This window comes from Papio anubis, chromosome 9 (assembly GCF_008728515.1).
Source record: "Papio anubis isolate 15944 chromosome 9, Panubis1.0, whole genome shotgun sequence".
Taxonomy (NCBI): Eukaryota; Metazoa; Chordata; class Mammalia; order Primates; family Cercopithecidae; genus Papio; species Papio anubis.
Genome location: NC_044984.1, coordinates 60,787,692 through 60,807,753, shown reverse-complemented (window position 1 = coordinate 60,807,753; position 20,062 = coordinate 60,787,692). Strand labels below are relative to the sequence as shown.

At 37.3% G+C, this 20,062-nt stretch overlaps 1 protein-coding gene across 11 annotated transcripts in view; it reads left to right on the top strand.

Annotated features, from left to right (window-relative positions):
- Positions 1-20,062, top strand: part of GRIP1 (glutamate receptor interacting protein 1) — a 720,325-nt gene that overhangs the window by 637,182 nt on the left and 63,081 nt on the right. For all 11 annotated transcript variants that reach the window (XM_031651086.1, XM_031651082.1, XM_031651081.1 and 8 more), the window contains one exon: positions 9,874-9,943. In XM_031651086.1, the coding sequence (XP_031506946.1) occupies positions 9,874-9,943 (70 nt within the window). The remainder of the gene's footprint in view (positions 1-9,873; positions 9,944-20,062) is intronic.

Here is a 20,062-nt window from a genome sequence, read left to right as displayed (position 1 = left end):
ACAGTAAAAAGAATGGTACTGCAATTCAGAATACATATTAACAGCAAGAAGCCACATGTATGGGAGAAAGCCTAGATCCCCCCAAACCCTAATGTGACCTAGTGGGAGAAAAGTAGAAAGATGGAATGGAATTTTAGAGACTCCAGCACTATCCTAAGTGCTCCTAAAGTTGTTTTTTCCCTTAATTGGGTCACTTAGCCTCTCAGTTTGTTCACTATGCAGCAAAAATGCTATGTCACTATAGTGTCAACAAATAGAGCTACTGAAATTAAGAAAGCATATCAGAATTTACTGTTCCAAACATATTTAGGGCTCAAGATGGCTTCTGCATGCAAACCCTTATGAAACTTTAAGGTTAGTCTTTTATTTCGTTTATTCCAATCCATTCATTTATTCTGACAGAACTAGCTGTGGGAATGGTGCATCTTGGAGTTGTGCAGTGTATAACCTACCTCTGTACACAGAAACCCTGCCCCCGCTTCCATTCTTTCATTCTTCTGCGTTCCCTCAACAAATGCATTCTGAGTGTCCACCATGCTCTAAGCCCTATGCTAAGTTTTAAGAATATAAACCCTGTCCTTCTAGATGCTTCCTGCTGGTTGGTATTGTGAAGTCATCTATTCCTCAGAAGCTTCTTTCGCCACTGCCACACAGTTATTTTACTCTCAAATTTTAAGTAGGAATATTGTCTTTAAATTTGTTTTATAGAATAGATATATTCTTAATTACAAATTGATATAAATAAAAAATATAATTTAGTCAGAAAGTATCCATCTAAAAATAGCCTATGGTATATTTCTTATTAAAAAGTAGACATTTGTATGCTAATTTGTTTGAGATGTAGTCTTATACACAAACTACAAAATATTTGTTTTATTCACATGAAGAATCATTTAATATTATGCTTTATGATGGTGTTTTGTTTTGCATGAGTGTTTTACTTCTAAAATGGGTTTTAGTAGCAATAATGGCAACAATGTAAAAACCTCCATAAAGATGGCTTGAATTTTAGCTAGCCACAAGCAAATGCATTCATGGAAGCTGAAAGTGTTATGCTGTTCCCGAACAGAGAAATGATACATGAGCTTGTCAAACATGCCTGTCAGTTATTCTAGAGCTTCAGCTCCATTTACACAAGTAATCATCACCACCATGCTGACTTTTGTGTCTCATGGAAAATACTCATATTTTGCCAGATGAGAAAGCAGACTTTGCTCTTTAAAAAAAGAAAAATAAATCTCAGAATCCATTTTCATTGTTATGAGTTAGTAAAATCCTGAGGCCTAGCACAGTTCCTGACATACAAGGTGCTTATATAATACTTCTGTTTGCTGAGTGAATAAATAAGGGGCTTTACCTGCAAATGTTTTACTAAGCACTATGTACTCCAAGAAATGAGCCTCCAAGGGAGATGATGAATGAATATAAATGTTTCATAGGCTGATGCATGGACGGAAGAAAGATTGACTTGGAAAATGATTAAGAGCAAAGACTCAGAGCCTAGACTGTCTCATGCCCTCATTCCCTCAACCTCTCTGTGCCAAGTTTCTTTATCTAGAAAATGGTGTACATATTACCTTCTTTATAGCATTGTTGACAAGATTAAATGAATTACTACATGTAAAATGCCTTAAACACATTGCGAACCCTAGCAAATATTAGTGATGATGATCTTCATCATTATTTACTTTACACACAGAGCCTTTTGAAATATTTTATTATTTATTTATGTTTTATTTTTTGAGACAGGATCTCACTCTGTCTCCCAGGCTGGAGTGCAGCGGCACTATTATGGCTCACTGCAGCCTCAACCTCCTAGGCTCAAGCGATCCTCCCACTTTAACCTCCCAAGTATCTGGGACTACAGGCATTAGCCACCATGCCTGGCTCACTTTTAAATTTTTGTAAAGATGAAGTCTCACTATGTTGCCCAGGCTGGTCTTGAACTTCTAAACTCAAGCAATTTTCCTGCCTCGGCCTCTTAAAGTGTTGGGATTACAGGTGTGAGCCACCACGCCTGTTAAAATATTTTAAACACAGCTCCAGCCCACAAAATCTAGTGCCAATATAAGGAGGAAATCTGGGAAGCCTCTTCTCAGATACACACAGGTACTGTTAGTGAAACCAAGGTGCTGCAAAGACTTGATTCTTCTCGCTATCTCCATACCAAGTCCCCTTTCTGTCGTCTTCACCTCGTGCAAGCTCTGAGTATTAAGAAACAGCCCCTCATCTCTGGAAGCATACCAGCAGAGCCTTTACGGCTCACAATTCATACCTAATTGACTGAGAAATGAGTCTGTCTGATTTTAGACACAGTGAGTGAGCAGTTTCAGACTAATTTTCTTAAGTTCCGATGACACATTTGCAGCATATTAGCACTAGGCATTTCCTTTATTGATATTATTGCTATAATATAGAGTGATTTATTGTAGAAAATAAAGTGGAACAGCCTAGCAGAAGGATGCAGTTCAGGACTGGAAGTCACATCCTGATGCCTCAACACCTTAGCCAGTCAGAAACCTGCACAGCCCACCTCTCTTTCAAGTCAGCGAGTCCTGATTGTCTCTGTCACGTCCCATTATCAGTAAAGTCCTTTTTACATGGGTGTTTTCCCTTGAGGTTTTATTACAGGGGTTTGTGTCTACTTTGTACCAGGCATGGCACTCTGCAATTGTATGTGTTTTCTTACTTAATCCTCAAAGTAGCTCTGTGACATCTATCTCCATTTTACAAAGAGGAAACAACTCAGCTGGGTAACCTGCCCAAAGACCAGGGGCTAATAAAAAGTGAAGCAGGGATCCAAACCCATTGTCTCTGACTTAGCACTGGCTTTATTTTCACCACACCACTCATCCCTATCACCATCTGATTGATGAAACTCCCTATATCCTATATCAGAAAAGCAAAAGGCAGTATTTTGCGAGTACAGTGAATTCATTGGCTTTCCTTTTTAGTTCTGACTGAAATGTTTGTAGGAACGAAGCCTTGCTTTATTTTCTTATAAAATCATAAAGCAGCCTTTGTGATGACAAGCACAGCAAATCTGTCATTTTTCCCCTAAGTCTTAAAGTGTATTTAGAAGAGATTGGTTCCTGTTATTTTGCCAACTTTGCAGTAAAAAACCTCTACTCACTGCTCCATTTCAAATCAAATAACTTGTTTTACTTACCATATATGATGTATACGGTTGCAATTAAAGTACAGCTGAATGATTAAGAGTTTGTATATGTGTGTGTATGTATATATGTGTGTGTGTGTGATGATGAGTGGTTTTTAAATTTCTGAGGTCAAAATGTCACCAAACCAAACTTGGGTTCACTTGCCCAGCATATAGAAAATGCCAAACACTGACACTAGGATTTTCAGCAAGAGAAAGTGAAGCATTTGTTGCAAGGCACCAAGCAAGGAGAATTAGGCAGCTAATCCTTAAGACTTGAACTCCCTGATGGCCTAGATGGTTTTTAAAGGTAGAAGGTGGAGGTTATAGGCAAAGTTATAAATCAATACATGGAGACTTTACATTGGTTTGGCCCCAAAAGGCGGGTATCTTAAAGTGGGGGTTACAGGTCATAGGTGGATTCATAGAGTTTTGTTTTGTTTTGTTTTGTTTTGTTTTGCAGTTGGTTAAAGAAGCAGGGCTTTGTGTAAAACCTTAGGGTCAGCATAAAAAGAAGGTTAAGGTGTGGCCTTTAGGCGTGACTCTCTCCAGGCCCCTCAGGAAGAAATTTAGAACAAAAAACGGTAGAGTTCAATTCTCACTTCTCCCTTATCTCCATGAGATCTCTGAGGTCTATGTAATGGTGGTCAACATTTTCCATCTGGTGTGGGTCCAGGTTTCTGAAAACCAACTTAAGAACATATGTTAAGATATTATCTTTTAGTTTCTATGGGGAACCAAAATGCTGTGTGATTCTGACTTGTTTGGGAAGCTATTGTTTAAGTTCTCAGTATTGTATCTTCTCGCTTATAGGGTTGTTCATTTACTTTTCAAGCCTACCTAGGTGCCTGGAATTTCCCTTGAAAGGACTATTTTTTTTTATTTCTATGTTTGGGAGGGGGGTGCCCAGCAGGACCCTAAAAGGGGTCCCTGTTCTGTTTCAAAAAGACAGTAGCTTAAACACAAGCCTTTACTTCTTCTCCCAACCTACACTCCACTTTAAATGACAATATAAGATTTTTCAAAAGGCAAAACCCCATAAGGACAAAAAGAAAAGGAAACTAGACAACAGCAATCAAATTTGGCAAAGAAGATAAAGAAAGGTGAATTTAACTAAAGAAGCAGAGGGGAAGCTGATAATGCGCCTGATTTCTATCCTATACTCCAAAGAGGCTTAGGGACCAGAAACTTCAGGAAGTACATTTGATGGAAAATCCTAAGGCAGAGGATTGGTTGAAAGACTGCTAAGAATGACCTTAGTCTTTAGATGCCTTCCCCAGCTCCCAAGTACCCTTCCCCTACCCTGGCAGAAGCCTAGAGTTTTATTCTCTGGAAAGCATGCAATAGAGAGTTCTTTGGCCTGAGAGCACACAGCTGAATGCAGCAGTACTGCTTTAAAAATGGAAATTAGGTGAAGGTTTACATACTGCATGTTTAGACTGAGAGCCTTCTTCCCTCAGGAAGCTTAAAGAAACCAGGTAGCCAGGCTTAATAGCTTTCAAGTGGGAAGAAAAATCAGGACCATCTGACCCAAAGAAAAAGCCCAGCCTGAACTTACAGTTAAGACCATAGTCCACAAGCCCCACTTGGGTACACCAAGCTTTTGAACAGCTGTTTAGGGCCACACTCTTTAATATAAACAGACAGCTAAGAGAAAAATGGACACTTAAGGAAGCATCTAATATGTGAGGCTGTCACCAGAAACAAAGAGGGAAATCAGAGTAATAGCTAATGCGGGAAGAAGAAAGCAAACCAAACAAAGAGAAACCTATCATTGACATCATTAGCAACAAATATATTGCATTCATGAGGTGAGCAGGAAGTGGATGCTTTTACAAAATGACATTCAGAGGGGGAAAAAGAGACCTTGAAAAAATACAAATATTGGAAAATAAAGTTAAGGAAAATGTCCAGAAATTAGAACAAGCAACAAATAAATGAAGAATCTGGAATAGACGAGAAAATTATACAGGTTGAGTCTGAATGACACAACATCCAAGTAATAGGTGTTACAGAAAGACAGAGGAAAGAAACACATCAAAGAAATAATTGTATAAATGTCTTAGAAATTATGGATTTATTTTCAGAATGATAGGTCCATACCTATGGATGGAAATAGCCACAGAAAAGCTTGCCATCAAAAGATCTGAGAACACTGGACAAAGCAGTAATCTTAGAGGGTTGCAGTGCTGGGGCAGCAGGGCATGGTGGGGTGTCACACAATGTGTTAGAATAATGCAAACAATAATCAAATAATCAGAATAGCCTCAGGCTTTTTAACCACTACTCTGGAAGCTAGAAAGCAATGGAAAAGTGCCTTCAAATTTCTAAAGGAAGGATTGCCAGCCTAGAATTCTTTACTCAGCGAAGTAGTCAATCAAATATGAAGGTAGAAAATGACATTTTAAGCTATACAAGGTCTCAATAAACTCTTCTCCCTTGCAGTCTTCCTCGGGAAGCTACTGGAGAATGTGCACCAAGAGTGAGAGAAAGTAAAGCCAGAAACAGGGAGAGTTGGGTTTAGGATACAAGGGCTCTAAGGATGCAAGAGAGAAGAGAATCTCTGGGTTCCCAGGGTTTGTGGGAAGGAAGTCCCCAAGATCTGTGTGGCAAACCTAGAAAGCAACCAGTCTGGACAGGTTAGCAAACTCTGATAGAATTCCTAATAAGATTTAACACATTGAGAGAAGATTTATATATCCTGGGAAATATAAGGAGTTGAATTAATAATAAACACGAGAAAACAAAGCAAATAAAAACATCAAGACAACAAATAATTAAAGGAAATACATATTCTGCAGAAAAGGAAATAAATCATGGAATGCTATATGACTTATCTCTGGATGCTGTTGACATAGTCATGCTAAAATAAATATCAAATGTTGATTAATAAATACCGAAAATTATGACAAAATGGTATTGGGAAAATGGAAGGACAAGAAGGGTATATGAGTATGTTAGTGGTCTAGAGGTTGGAGAAACTAACTCTTCATCTTTCATAATAGAAAGTAAATAGAAATGACTAACACCAAAAAATAATTTGGTAGTAATAGTCATATGTTATATAGCAATACGGAAACAGCCAAAAGAATTGAAAGCGGTTGCACCTGGAGAAGCAAGAAATTGAGAATGGCTCTTTCAGAATTCTTGACTCTTTAAATTGTATGTGTGTATATTTTTGGTACAAAGAAAATAAATTTTAAAAAGTAATATAGTAAGTTGTTTCCTTGTGAGTATCAAGAATGTATATCTTAGGCAGAATGAAAAATCTCAATATTGCAATGTTACTAAAATGAATTCTTGTGATCTGGGATAAAATTTCCAATGACATTGTCTTGCTGGATTGCAGAAGAGCTGTAGACACAGATGACAATGATGATTTCTGAATAAGCTTGTAAATGACTCAACGCAAATCTAGTAACAACAGAAACACCTGCATTGGAAATACAAGTGACAAATTTGAATTAAAATCATTTCATAAAATAGGAATGAGAAAGAGGCAGTACTAATATATATTGTATAACAAAGGATTTAGCATCATTGCTCTTTTTTGTCAGATTTTTAGTTGTGTGTTTGACCAGTTAAGTTGAAATTTCAAGGAGTTTGAAATTTCAAAGAGATGTGATTGTTTTTTCTGTTTCAGAACTTAATAAGCTTTTGTTGCCCTTTTCTTCTTAATCACACTCTTGGAAGTATTCAATGTCCTTCCCCATCCCCATATGATGCATTTGTATGGATTTCCCACTTGGAATCACTTCACAGAAGAGAGAAAACTATTTCATGCCCAATAAGCTCAGGAGATTTAACCAGCTCTGCCTCTCCTTTTTATTCAACTTCTCTGGGGTTTCATAACCAGTGCCCAGAGCAGAGGTGCCTGTCTCGTAGTTGGTGTTCAATAAATATGTACTAAATAAATGAATGGTTCTGTGGAGAACTCCAATCAAATTCCAGGAACTGAGTGAATGCTAGTATATTCTCATTCAAAGGATCACAAACTCAGAAGCCTTCATGGGTGAGGCAACTCAGGGAGTGAGATCAGCCCAATGAGGATAGAGGCAAATGGGAAATCTAAGGCTCGGTCTAAAGGAGGTAGTGGAAAACTTAGTCCACTGTTGTTAAACAATAATAGCAACAATAAACATTTATGTAATTCATTATGTGTGCACTCGTCCAGTCTCTTTACATATAATACCTCACATAATCGTCCCAACAGAAACTACGGTAAGCACTGTTATTCATCAACACCATTTTGCAGATGAGGAAACTAAGGCACCTAAGGACTGTGTGCTCAAGCACATATAGCTAATAAGTGGTAGAGCCAGGATTTTAGATTCGACCATTCTGGCTACCAAGTCCTGTCTCTTAATCATGACACCATATTGCCCATCTATTTTTTTTTAAAGAAGCCATGTATCTATATAAAATCTACTAATTTGTAAGTGTTGGCAACCAAATATTTTTAAAGCACTACTAGCCAAGAAAAGCATGCTTGGTTTGTGACTCCTTCTTAGGTAGTAAAAAGTTAAAACATGGGGCTAGGATACACAAACCATGACTGGTCCCCCAGACCATGCATAGCCACATTTAACATGCATGGTGGTGATGGGCAGGATCTCATACAGATCTGGATGACATACTTCTGGGTTCAACCTCATTATCCCAATGGGCATCCACCCTATTGACTCCATTAAAGGAGAAAGAGAAAAATCTAGTAAATGTGAAAATGGCCACCATACATGTCTGTAGACCATGAGAAGTTTCAGACTCCTCTGCAAAGCCGTGTAGGTTTGACCAAGAGCTCATAGTGCTATATTCCTCTCTTTCAAGGATGACAGATAGGTCTGATGTATTTTGTTGCCCCTACTATTGTTTGGTTTTACAGACCATTGCAGTGGAACATGGATTTTTTAAAAAGCCAAAGGAAACATTGAGTGCTATGTGATGGTTACTACAGCTTGGCAAAATATTGTGTCAATTCATTGGCAGATGCTAGAAAAGCTATACTTGCTGGTACTAACAAAGTTTTTATTTCTGTGCCCTATGACCAGAACAATTTGCAGTTTTGAAATATGATGTAACTAGAAATCCTAGATGCTTATATGCCTCTAGAGGCATTCTATCAAATCATTGAATGTAGTTTTAAATTATGACTTAATTAAAGTGAAGAGAATGTTTTGCATTCTTTGCTAACAGCTAAGAATAATGATTGAATGAAGCCCCATTAGCATTTACTCTGGACTAATTTAGACAGTGGGTAAGGTATCGGTATATGTGTTTTCTTTTTCTTGAAATGTTGTGTTAAGGTATTAAGCCATCTGTTCTTGTGCATAAACATTTTCCTGGGATTCAGATGGGATTATGGGATATGATATGGCTCTATGATTATTATGGGGTGATCAGACTGTTTATAATAAAATCTTACTTTAGGGGCCTGTTAATGATCTCTAGAAGGAAACCTCTCCAGCCTTCAGGTTGGCAAAATGTCTCCTTTCAGAGGCAAATTGTTTTTCACAAATGTTGGTATGGCTAATTTTAAGGATCAGATTCCTGCATTAAATGTAAACCTCTAAGTCAAGATGATTTTTTGTATTTATATGGACTATAATTAGTTTCTAGGGTTAATTCTAAGTAGGCTCATTTCTAATTTTTTTTATTCCCATAAATGGAAATATTCCTAAGAAAATTAGTAAAGCCCAAAACTGATCACTGTGCAGTATAATAGTTTTATCTATAAATGTAATAAAAGTTACATGTACATGTTTAGAATATCAGCATATATAAAAATTTAGTTAACTAGTAACAAAATATTTACTAAAAAAAAAAAAGAGAGAGTCACATTCCAGGAGCTTTCTAAGTATGAATTTGTGAGCAGAATTTAAAGATTTAGAGTCCATCTAGCAAAAGATGTCCTTGTGGAGAAAAAAAAAGAACTTTATTTATTTATTTATTTATTTATTTATTGAGACAGAGTCTTGCTCTGTTGCCCAGGCTAGAGTGAGTAGTGTGATCTCGGCTCACTGCAACTTCTGCCTCCTGGGTAAAAGCAATTCTCCTGCCTCAGCCTCCCATGTAGCTGGGACTATAGGCATACACCACCATGCCTTTCTAATTTTTCTGTTTTTAGTAGAGATGGGGTTTCACCATGTTGGTCAGGCTGATGTCGAACTTCTGACCCCAGGTGATCCTCGCGCCTCAACCTCTCAAAGTGCTAGGATTACAGGCATGAGCCACTGTGCCTAGCCAAAAAAAAAAAAAGGAACTTTAAATCAGTGATTCTTATCCACTTTCCCACTCTACACTGGAGTAATATGGCATATTCCCATCAACAGTGGTGTCTCCTCACTGGAAAAGAATAGAAGAAGGGGTAACTAAGGGGAGCCCCCAATTGATTATAATACTCTCCAACTGAGGTACCCACCCTTCAGGTCCTCTCTTGGGAATTGCTTATTAAAATAGATTTAAATCTAATGGGTACTTATCCAATTGCTTTCTCTAATTACAAATTTAAAGTGGCATTGCTTTAGTGTTTGTTTGTAAATATTTCAACCTAAACATTTGTATAGATATAATGTGCATACTTGCTAATTCATTTGCTGACTATCTTTGTTTTGTATACAAACGTTACTTGCATTAAGTTATTATAAAACAGGGGAAATGTACAGTAAAGGGTGAATAATGGATATGAAGATGTGATTATTCTATCTCCATTATTACAGCACCATCTAGTAGAAAACCAGGAGACCCCCTCGTCATTTCGGATATCAAGAAAGGAAGTGTGGCACACAGGTAAGGAAAATAGGTTTTCTGATTCATTTTAAGCCCTCTCTTAATTTAAGTATACATGATACCTTCCACACCCAAAGCAAATCTTTCTAATGGGTCACTGTATTTTCAAAAACTTCCAAGCAGCCACTGTTAATTGATCATATTTGACATCCCTAGTTGCAGTGGCTCCATAGATCTTCTCCTGGTTATCAATTTATTTATACACAGCTGAAAACGTTTCTTAGGGTCTCTCATGAGTCTAGCATAGGCTCTTCTTCACTGATCATCTTCCGTTCATTTTCTGACCAAAAACAAAAACCTGAAAGTAGCCGCACTTATTAGAGGTACCCAAACAGAGGTGATAACTTGTGCAAGAGTTTTGCTGTTACCAGAATATCCCCACTGGGCAAGCAAGATTCTTGAGCGTTAAAATGTTCATGTCACCTATTTGGCCCATATACCATCAAAATCAGGACGTCTCAAATTTTTAATTTCATAAATAAAAATATTTTTAAATGATTGAGGATACTGATATAAGACCATTAACTTTCTTTTTGTTTTCCAATTCAGGACTTAAAAAAATTTCAACCTATTATCACAATTATTTTATTAAATAAATACTTTATTTTATTTTTGAGACAGAGTGTCTCCTCTGTCACCCATGCTGGAGTGCAGCAGTATGATCTCGGCTTACTGAAACCTCTGCCTCCTGGGTTCATGTGATTCTCCTGCCTCAGCCTCCCAAGTAGCTGGGATTACAGGTGTGCACCACCATGCCTGGCTAATTTTTGTATTTTTTTTACTAGAGACGGGGTTTCGCCATGTTGGCCAGGCTGGTCTCAAACTCCTGACCTCAGGTGATCCACCCACCTCAGCCTCCCAAAGTGCTGGGATTACAAGTGTGAGCCACCACATCCAGCCCAAGAAATACTTTAACATTAGAAAAGTAGGAAGGACATTGTATGAGTTTAGAAATGTATGTACAGGCTCCACTGCTATGACAAAGAGACATCTAAAGACAGTGGATCAAACAAGACAGAAGTTTCTCTCTTAAAACAGTTGGGAGATAGGCGGGCAATCCAGGGCTGAGGGAGCCATCCCAGCAGCTTGTCAGTTATTACCTTTTTTTTTTAATTTTTAATTTTTGTGGGTATATAGTTGGTATATATATTTATGGGATACAAGAGATATTTTGATAAGGCATGCAATGCATAGTAATTACATCATGGAGAATAGGGTACCCATCCCCTCAAGCTTTTATCCTTTGTGTTACAAGCAATCCAATTATACTCTTTTAGTTATTTTTAAGTGTGCAGTTAAATTACTACTGACCATAGTCACCCTGTTGTGCCATCAAATACTAGGTCTTATTCATTCTATTTTTTTTTGTACCCATTAACCATCCCTACTTTCCCCACCCTGACCCCCCGACTACCCTTCCTAGCTTCTGGTAACAATCCTTCTACTCTCTATCTCCATGAGTTCAATTATTTTGATTTTTAAATACCATAAATAAGTGAGAACATGTGATGTTTGTATTTCTGTGCCTAGTTTATTCCACTGAACATAATGACCACCAGTTCCATCTAATGCGTTGCAAGTGACAGGATCTTGTTCTTTTTTATGCCTGAATGGAACTCTGTTGTATATATGTATCACATTTCTTTTATCCATTTATCTCTCAATGGACACTTATGTTGCTTCCAAATCTTGGCTGTTGTGAACAGTGCTGCAGCAAACATAGGAGTTCAGATATCTCTTCAATATTCTGATTTCCTTTCTTTTGGGTATATACCCAGCAGTGGGATTGCCGGATCATATGGTAGCTCTCCTTTTAGTTTTTTGAGGAACCTCCAGCTATTTTTATGGTGGTTGTACTAATTTACATTCCCATCAACAGAGTATACAGGGTTCCCTTTCCTCCACATTCTCTCTAGCATTTGTTATTGCCTGTCTTTTGGATAAAAACCACTTTAACTGGGGTCAGATGATATCTCATTGTAGTTTTGATTTGCATTTCTCTGATGACCACTGATGTTGAGCATCTTTTCATATGCCTGTTAGCCATGTGTATGTCTTCTTTTTAGAAATGACTATTCAAATATTTTGGTCATTTTTTAAAAGGATTACTAGATTTTTTTTCCTATAGACTTGTTTGAGCTCCATGTATATTCTGGTGATTAATCCCTTGTCAGATGGATAGTTTGCAAATATTTTATCCTGTTATGTGAGCTGTCTCTTCACTTTGTTGATTTTTTTTCTTTGCTATGAAAAAGCTTTTTCACTTGTTGTGATCCCATTTGTCCATTTTGCTTAGGTTGCCCATGCTTGTGAGGTATTAAGACATATTTGCCCAGACCAATGTCCTGGAGAGTTTCCCCAATGTTTTCTTGTGGTAGTGTCATAGTTGGAAGTCTTAGATTTAAGTTGTTAATCCACTTTGATTTGACTTTTGTATATGACAAGAAATAGCTGTCTAGTTTTATTCTTCTGCATGTTGATATTCCGTTTTCCCAGCACCATTTATTGAAGAGATTGTCTTTTCCCCAGTGTATGTTCTAGGCACCTTTGTCAAAAATGAGTTCACTGTAGGTATGTGGATTTGTTTCTGGGTTCTCTGTTCTGTTCCATTGGTCTATGTGTATATTTTTATGCCAGTACCATGGTGTTTGGGTTACTATATGTCTGTAGTATAATTTGAAGTCAGATAATGGGATTCTTCCAATTTTGTTCTTTTTGCTCAGGATGGCATTGGGTATTCTAGGTCTTTTGTGGCTCAGTATAAATTTTAGGATACTTTTATCTATTTCTGTGAAGACTGTCATTGGTATTTTGATACAGAGAGCATTGAATATGTAGATTGCTCTGGGTAGTATGGACATTTTAACAATATTGAGTCTTCTGGTTTATAAACATGTATTTTTTTTTTTTCTATTCCTTTGCATCCTCTTCAATTTCTTTCATCAGCGTTTTACAGTTTTCATTGTAGAGCTCTTTCACTTCTTTCATTAAGTTAATTTCTACGTATTTGATTTTATTTGTGGCTCTTGTAAATGGGATTGTGTCTTTAATTTCTCTTTCAGGTTGTTCACTGTTGGCATATAGAAATGCTACTGATTTTTGTATTATTGATTTTGAAGCCTGCAACTTTACTGAATTTTTTTAATCAGCTCTAATAGTTTTTTTTCGTGGAGTCTTCAGGTTTTTCCAAATGTAAGATCATGTCATCTGCAAACAAGGATAATTTGACTTCTTCCTTTCCAGTGTTGATATGCTTTTTTCTTTCCCTTGTGGGATTGCTCTAGCTAGGACTTCCAGTACCATGTTGAATAACAGTGGTGACAGTGAGCATCCTTGATGTGTACCAGATCTTAGAGGAATGGAATGGCTTTCAGTTTTTCCTCATTCAGTATGATACTAGCAGCAGCTGTGTTGTATATGGCTTTTATTATGTTGAGGTATATTTCTTCTATACCCCAGTTTTTCGAGGATTTTTATCCTGAGGGATGTTAAATTTTTTTCAAATGCTTTTTCAGCATCAATAGAAATGATCATGTGATTTCTGTCCTTTATTCTATTGACATGATGTGTCTCACTGATTGATTTGCATAGCTTGCACCATCTTTGAATCTCTGGGTTGTGATCCAGCTTGGTTGTGAATCATCTTTTTAATGTATTTGTGACTTCACTTTGCTAGTATTTTGTTAAGGATTTTTGCATTAATGTTCATTAGAGGTTTTTGGCCCATAGTTTTCATTTTGTTTTTCTTTCTTTTGTGTGTGTGTGTGTGTGTGTGTGTGTATCTTTGTCTGATTTTGTTATCATGGTAATACTGGCCTCATAGAATGAGTTTGGAAGGATTTCCTCCTCTTCTGTTTTTCAGAATAGTTTGAGCAGGATTGATGTTAGTTCTTTAAATGTTTGATAGAATTAGGCAGTGAAGCCATTGGGTCCCAGGTTTTCCTTACTTGGAAGCTTTTTATTATGACTTCAATCTTGTTACTTATTACTGGTCTGTTCAGGTTTTGAATTGCATCATAGTTCAATCTTGGTACATTGTATGAGTCTAGAAATTTATTCATTTCCTCTAGCTTTTCTAATTTATTGGCATATAGTTGCTCATAGTAGCCACTAATGATTCTTTGAATTTCTGTGATATCAGTTCTAATGTCTCCTTTTTCATCTCTGACTTTATTTAGTTGGGTTTTCTCCTTTTTTTATTTTTGTTATTAGTCTGGCTAAAGCTTTGTCCATTTTGTTCACCTTTTTAAAAACATTTTGTTTCATTGATCTTGGCATTGTTTTCTTCTTTTCAAATTCATTTATTTTTGCTCTGATCTTTGTTATTTATTTTCTACCACTAATTTTGGGTGCAGTTTGCTCTTGTTTTTCTGATTCTTTAAGATGCATTGTTAGTTTATTTATTTGATGTCTTTGTTCTTTTTTGATGTAGGCACTTATAGTTAAACATTTCCTGCTTAGTGCTGCTTTTGCTGTATCCCATTGGCTTTAGTATGTTGTGTTTCATTATCATTTGTTTCAATACATTTTTTAACTTTCTTATTAATTTCTTCATTGGCCCACAGGTCACTCAGAAGCATGTTGTTTCATTTCCATGTGTTTGTATAGTTTAAAAAATTCCTCATGGTTTTTTGTTTTCTTCAAATTTTATTTTAAGTTCCAGGGTACATGTGCAGGATGTGCAGGTTTGTTACATAGGTAAACATGTGCCATAGTTTGCTGCACAGATCAACCTATCTTCTAGGTATTAAGCTCAGTACCCATTAACTATTCTTCCCGATGGTCTCCCTCCCATCATCTCACCCATGAGAGGCCCCACTGTGTGTTGTTGCTTCCAGTGTGTCCATGTGTTCTCGTTGTTCAGCTCCCACTTATAAGTGGCAACAAGCAGTGTTTGGTTTTCTGTTTCTGTGTTAGTTTGCTGAGGATAAAGACTTCCAGCTCTATCCATGTACCTGCAAAGGACATGATCTCATTCCTTTTTATGGCTGCATAGTATTCCATAGTGTATATATATCACATTTTCTTTATCCACTCTATCATTAATGGGCATTTGGGTTGATTCCATGTATTTGCTATTGTGAATAGTGCTGCAGTGGACATACACATGCATGTATCTTTATAATAGAATAATTTACATTCCTTTGGATATATACCCAGTAATGGGATTGCTGGGTCAAATGGTATCTCTGCTTCTAGATCTTTGAGGAATTGCCACACTGTCTTTCACAATAGTTGAACTAATTTACATTCCCACCAACTGTGTAAAAGCATTCCTTTTTCTCTGCAGTCTCACCGACATCTGTTGTTTCTTTACTTCTTCATAATTGCCATTCTGACTGGCATCAGATGATATCTCATTGTGATTTCAATTTGTATTTCTCTAATGATCAGTGATGATGAGCTTTTTCTCATATGTTTGCTGACTGCATGAATATCTTCTTTTGAGAAGTGAAGTTCTTTATAGACTCTGGATATTAGCCCTTTGTCAGATGGATAGATTGGGAAAATTTCCTCCCATTCTGTAGGTTGTCTGTTCACTCTGATGATAGTTTCTTTTGCTGTGTGGAAGCTCTTTAGTTTAATTAGATCCCATTTATCAATGTTCGCTTTTGTTGCCATTGCCTTTGGCATTTTTGTCATGAAATCTTTGCCTGTGCCTATGTCCTGAATGGTATTGTCTAGATTTTCTTCTAGGGTTTTTATAGTTTTGGGATTTAGATTTAAGTCTTTAATACATCTTATTTTATTTTATTTTATTTATTTTATTTTATTTTGTATAAGATGTAAGGAAGGGGTCCAGTTTCAGTTTTCTTTGTATGATTAGCCAGTTCTCACAGTGCCATTTATTAAATAGGGAATCCTTTTCCCATTGCTTGTTTCTGTCAGATTTGTTGATGATCAGATAGTTATGGGTATTTGGTCTTATTTGTGAGTTCTGTATTCTGTTCCTTCAGTCTATATGTCTATTTTTGTACCAGTACCATGCTGTTTTGGTTACTGTAGCCTTGTACTATAGTTTGAAGTTGGGTAGTATGATGCCTCCAGCTTTGTTCTTTTAGCCTAGGATTGGTTTGGCTATACGAGCTCTTTATTGATTCCACATGAATTTTAAAACAGTTTTTTTCTAATTCTGTCAAGAATGTCAAAGGTAGTTTAACAAGCACGGCATAAAATCTATAAATTACTTTGGGCAGTGTGGTCATTTTCACGATGTTGATTTTTTCTGTTCATGAGCATGGAATGTGTTTCTATTTGTCTGTGTCCTCTCTGATTTCTTTGAACACTGGTTTGTAGTTCTCCCTGAAGAGGTCCTTCACTTCCCTTATTAGCTGTATTCCTAGGTATTTTATTCTCTTTGTAGCAATTGTGAATGGGAGTTCTTTGATTATTTGGCTCTCTGCTTGCCTATTGTTGGTGTATAAGAATGCTAGTGATTTTTGCATGGTGATTTTGTATGTTGAGACTTTACTGAAGTTGCTTATCACAGCTTGAGAAGCTTTTGGGCTGAGATGATGGGGTTTTTTAGATATAAGATCATGTCATCTGCAAAGACAATTTGACTTCCTCTCTTCTGATTTGAATACCCTTTATTTTTTTCTCTTGCCTGATTGCCCTGGTCAGAACTTCCAATATACTATGTTGAATAGGAGTGGTGAGAGGGCATCCTTGTCTTGTGCTGGTTTTCAAGGTGAATGCTTCCAGATTTTGCCCATTCAGTATGATATTGGCTGTGGGTTTGTCCTATATGGCTTTTACTATTTTGAAGTATGCTCCTTCAATACCTAGATTATTGAGAGTTTTTAAATGAAGGGATGTTGAATATTATTGAAGGCCATTTCTGCGTCTATTGAGATAATTATGTGGTTTTTGTCTTTAGTTCTGTTTATATGTTGAATCACATTTATTGTTTTGTGTATATTGAACCAACCTTGCATCCCAGGGATGAAGTCAACTTGATCATGGTGGATAAACTTTTTAACGTGCTGCTGGATTCAGTTTGCCAGCATTTTATTGAGGATTTTTGCATCCATGTTTATCAAGGGCATTAGCCCAAAGTTTTTTCTCATTGTTGAATATCTCTCCCAGGTTTTGGTATCAGCATGATACTGGCCTCATAAAATGAGTTAGGGACAAGTTCCTTATTTTCAATTGTTTGCAATAGTTTCAGAAGAAATAATACCAGCTCATCTTTGTACCTCCGTTAGAATTCAGCTGTAAATCCATGTGGTCCTGTGATTTTTTTGGTTGGTAGACACTATTTATTACTGTCTCAATTTCAGAACTCATTATTGGTCTGTTTGTTCTCATTAGTTTCAAAGAATTTCTTGATTTCTGCCTTAATTTTATTATTCACCCGAGGGTCACCTGGGGGCAGGCTGTTCAATTTCCAAAGTAGTAGTGTGGTTTAGAGCAAATTTCTTAATCTTGAGTTTAATTTGATTGTGCTGTGATTTGAGAGACTGTTATGATTTCAGTTATTTTGCATGTGCTGAGGAATGTTTTACTTCCAATTATGTGATCGATTTTAGAGTAAGTGTCATGCGTCAATGAGAAGAGTATATATTCTGTTTTTTTGGAGTGGAGAGTTCTGTAGATATCTATCAGGTCCACTTGATCCAGAGCTGAGTTCAAGTCCTGAATATCTTTGTTAATTTTCTGTCTCAATGATCTGTCTAATATTGTCAGTGGGGTGTTACAATCTCCCACTATCACTGTGTATAAGTTTCTCTGTAGGTCTCTAAGAACTCTCTTTATGAATCTGGGTGCTCCTGTATTGGGTACATATGCATTTAGGATACTTAGCTCTTCTTGTTGAATTGAACCTTTTCTTCTGTCTTTGTTGGTTTAAAATCTCTTTTCTCACAAACTAGGAGTGCAGGCTCTTCTTTTTTCAGTTTTTCATTGCTTGGTAAATTTTCCTCCATCACTTTATTTTGAGCCTATGTGTGTCACTGCATATGAGAAAGGTCTCTTGAAGACAGCATACCAATAGGTCTTGGTGCTCTCTTTATCCAGTTTGCCATTCTGTGTCTTTTAACTGGGGCATTTAGCCTGTTTACATTTAAGTTTAGTGTTGATATGTGTTAATTTGATCCTGTCGTCATGATGCTAGCTGGTTATTTTGTAAACTTGTTTATGTGGTTGCTTCTTAGTGTCACTGGTCTGTGTATTTCAGTGTGTTTTTGTAGTGGCTAGTAATGGTTTTTCCTTTCCATATTTAGCACTTCCTTCAAGAGCTCTGGCAAGGTAGGCCTGGTGGTGATGAATTCCCTTAGCATTTAGTTGTCAGAAAAGGATCTTATTTCTCCTTTACTTATGAAGTTTAGTTTGGCCAGATATGAAATTCTGGATTGGAAATTATTTTCTTTTAGAATGTTGAATATTGGCCCCCAAACTCTTCTGGCTTGTAGGTTTCTGTAGAGGTCTGATGTTGGTCTGATGGGCTTCCCTTTGTAGGCATCCTGGCTTTTCTTTCTGGCTCCCCTTAACATTTTTTTCGTTCATTTTGACCTTGGAGAATCCAGTGAGTTTGTGTCTTGGGGTTGATCTTCTCATGTAGTATCTTACTGAGGTTCTCTGGATTTCCTATATTTGAATGTTGGCCTATCTTGCTGGGCTTGGGAAGTTCTCCTGGATTATATCCTGAAGTATGTTTTCCAACTTGGTTCTGTTCTCCCCATCTCCTTCAGGTACCCCAATCAGTCATAGATTTGGTCTTTTTACATAATCCCATACTTCTTGGAGGTTTTGTTTATTCCTTTTTATTCTTTTTTCTCTATTCTTGTCTGCCTGTCTTATTTCAGAAAGATAGTCTTCAACTCTGAGATTCTTTGTTCCACTTAGTCTGTTTGGCTATGGACACTTGTGATTGCATTGTGAAGTTATCATGTTGTGTTTTTCAGCTCCATAAGGTCATTTATGTTTCTCACTAAACTGGCTATTCTAGTCATCAGCTTCTGTAATGTTTTATTATGATTCTTAGCTTATTTGCATTGTGTTAGAGTATGCTCCTTTAGTTCAGTGAAGTTCATTATTACCCACCTTTTGAAGCCTACTTCTGCCAATTCAGCCATCTCAGCTTCAGCCCAGTTCTATGCCCTTGCTGAAGAAGTATTGCAGTTATTTGGAAGAGAAGAGGCACCCTGGTATTTTGAGTTTTCTGCAATTTTATGTTGATTCTTTCTCATCTTTGTGGGCTTATCTGCCTTCAATCTTTGAGGTTGCTGACCTGCGAATGGAGTTTTTGTGGGGTCTTTTTATTGATGATGTTACTGTTGTTGCTTTCTGTTTATTTGTTTTTCTTTTAACAGTCAGGCCCCCCTTCTGTAGTGCTGTTGTGGTTTGCTGGGGGTCCACTCCAGACCCCAAGCCTGAGTCCCTCCTGCACCTGGATGTATTACCAGTGAAGGCTACAAAACAGCAAAGACGGGAGCCTGCTCCTTCCTCTGAGAGCTCTGTTCCAGAGGGGCACTGACCTGATGCCTATCTGGTGACCTGGAGACCCCTGTTGGGAGGTCGCACCCAGTCAGGAGGAACGGTATCAGGAACCTGCTTAAAGAAGCAGTCTGCCTGCTCCTTGACAGAGCAGGTGCTCTGTCCTTTGGGGAACCACCCTCATCCAGACTGCCCAGACTCTCCAGAGCCAGCAGGCAGGAAAGGCTAAGTCAACTGAACCAGAGAGACCATGGCTCCCCGTCCTGCAAGGGGCTCCATCCCAAGAAGATCATAATTCTGTCCATAAAACCTTGGCTTAGAGTGAATTTCTTAACCTTGAGTTTAATTTGATTGTGCTGTGGTCTGAGAGACTGTTATGATTTCAGTTATTTTGCATCTGTAGTTGCTGAAATTCCCACAGGTGGTCTAGAAGGTTCTTGTACTTGAATATAGATATCTTTCTCTATGTTTGGGAAGTTCTCTGTTATTATCCCTTTGAATAAAGTTTCTACCCCTATCTGTCTCTCTACTTCATCTTTAAGGCCTGTAACTCTTAGATTTGGCCTTTTGAGGCTATTTTTTAGATCCCGTAGGTGAGTGCCATTGTTTGTTTGTTTGTTTGTTTTGAGACGGAGTCTCACTTTGATGCCCAGGCTGGAGTGCAGTGGCGCAATCTTGGCC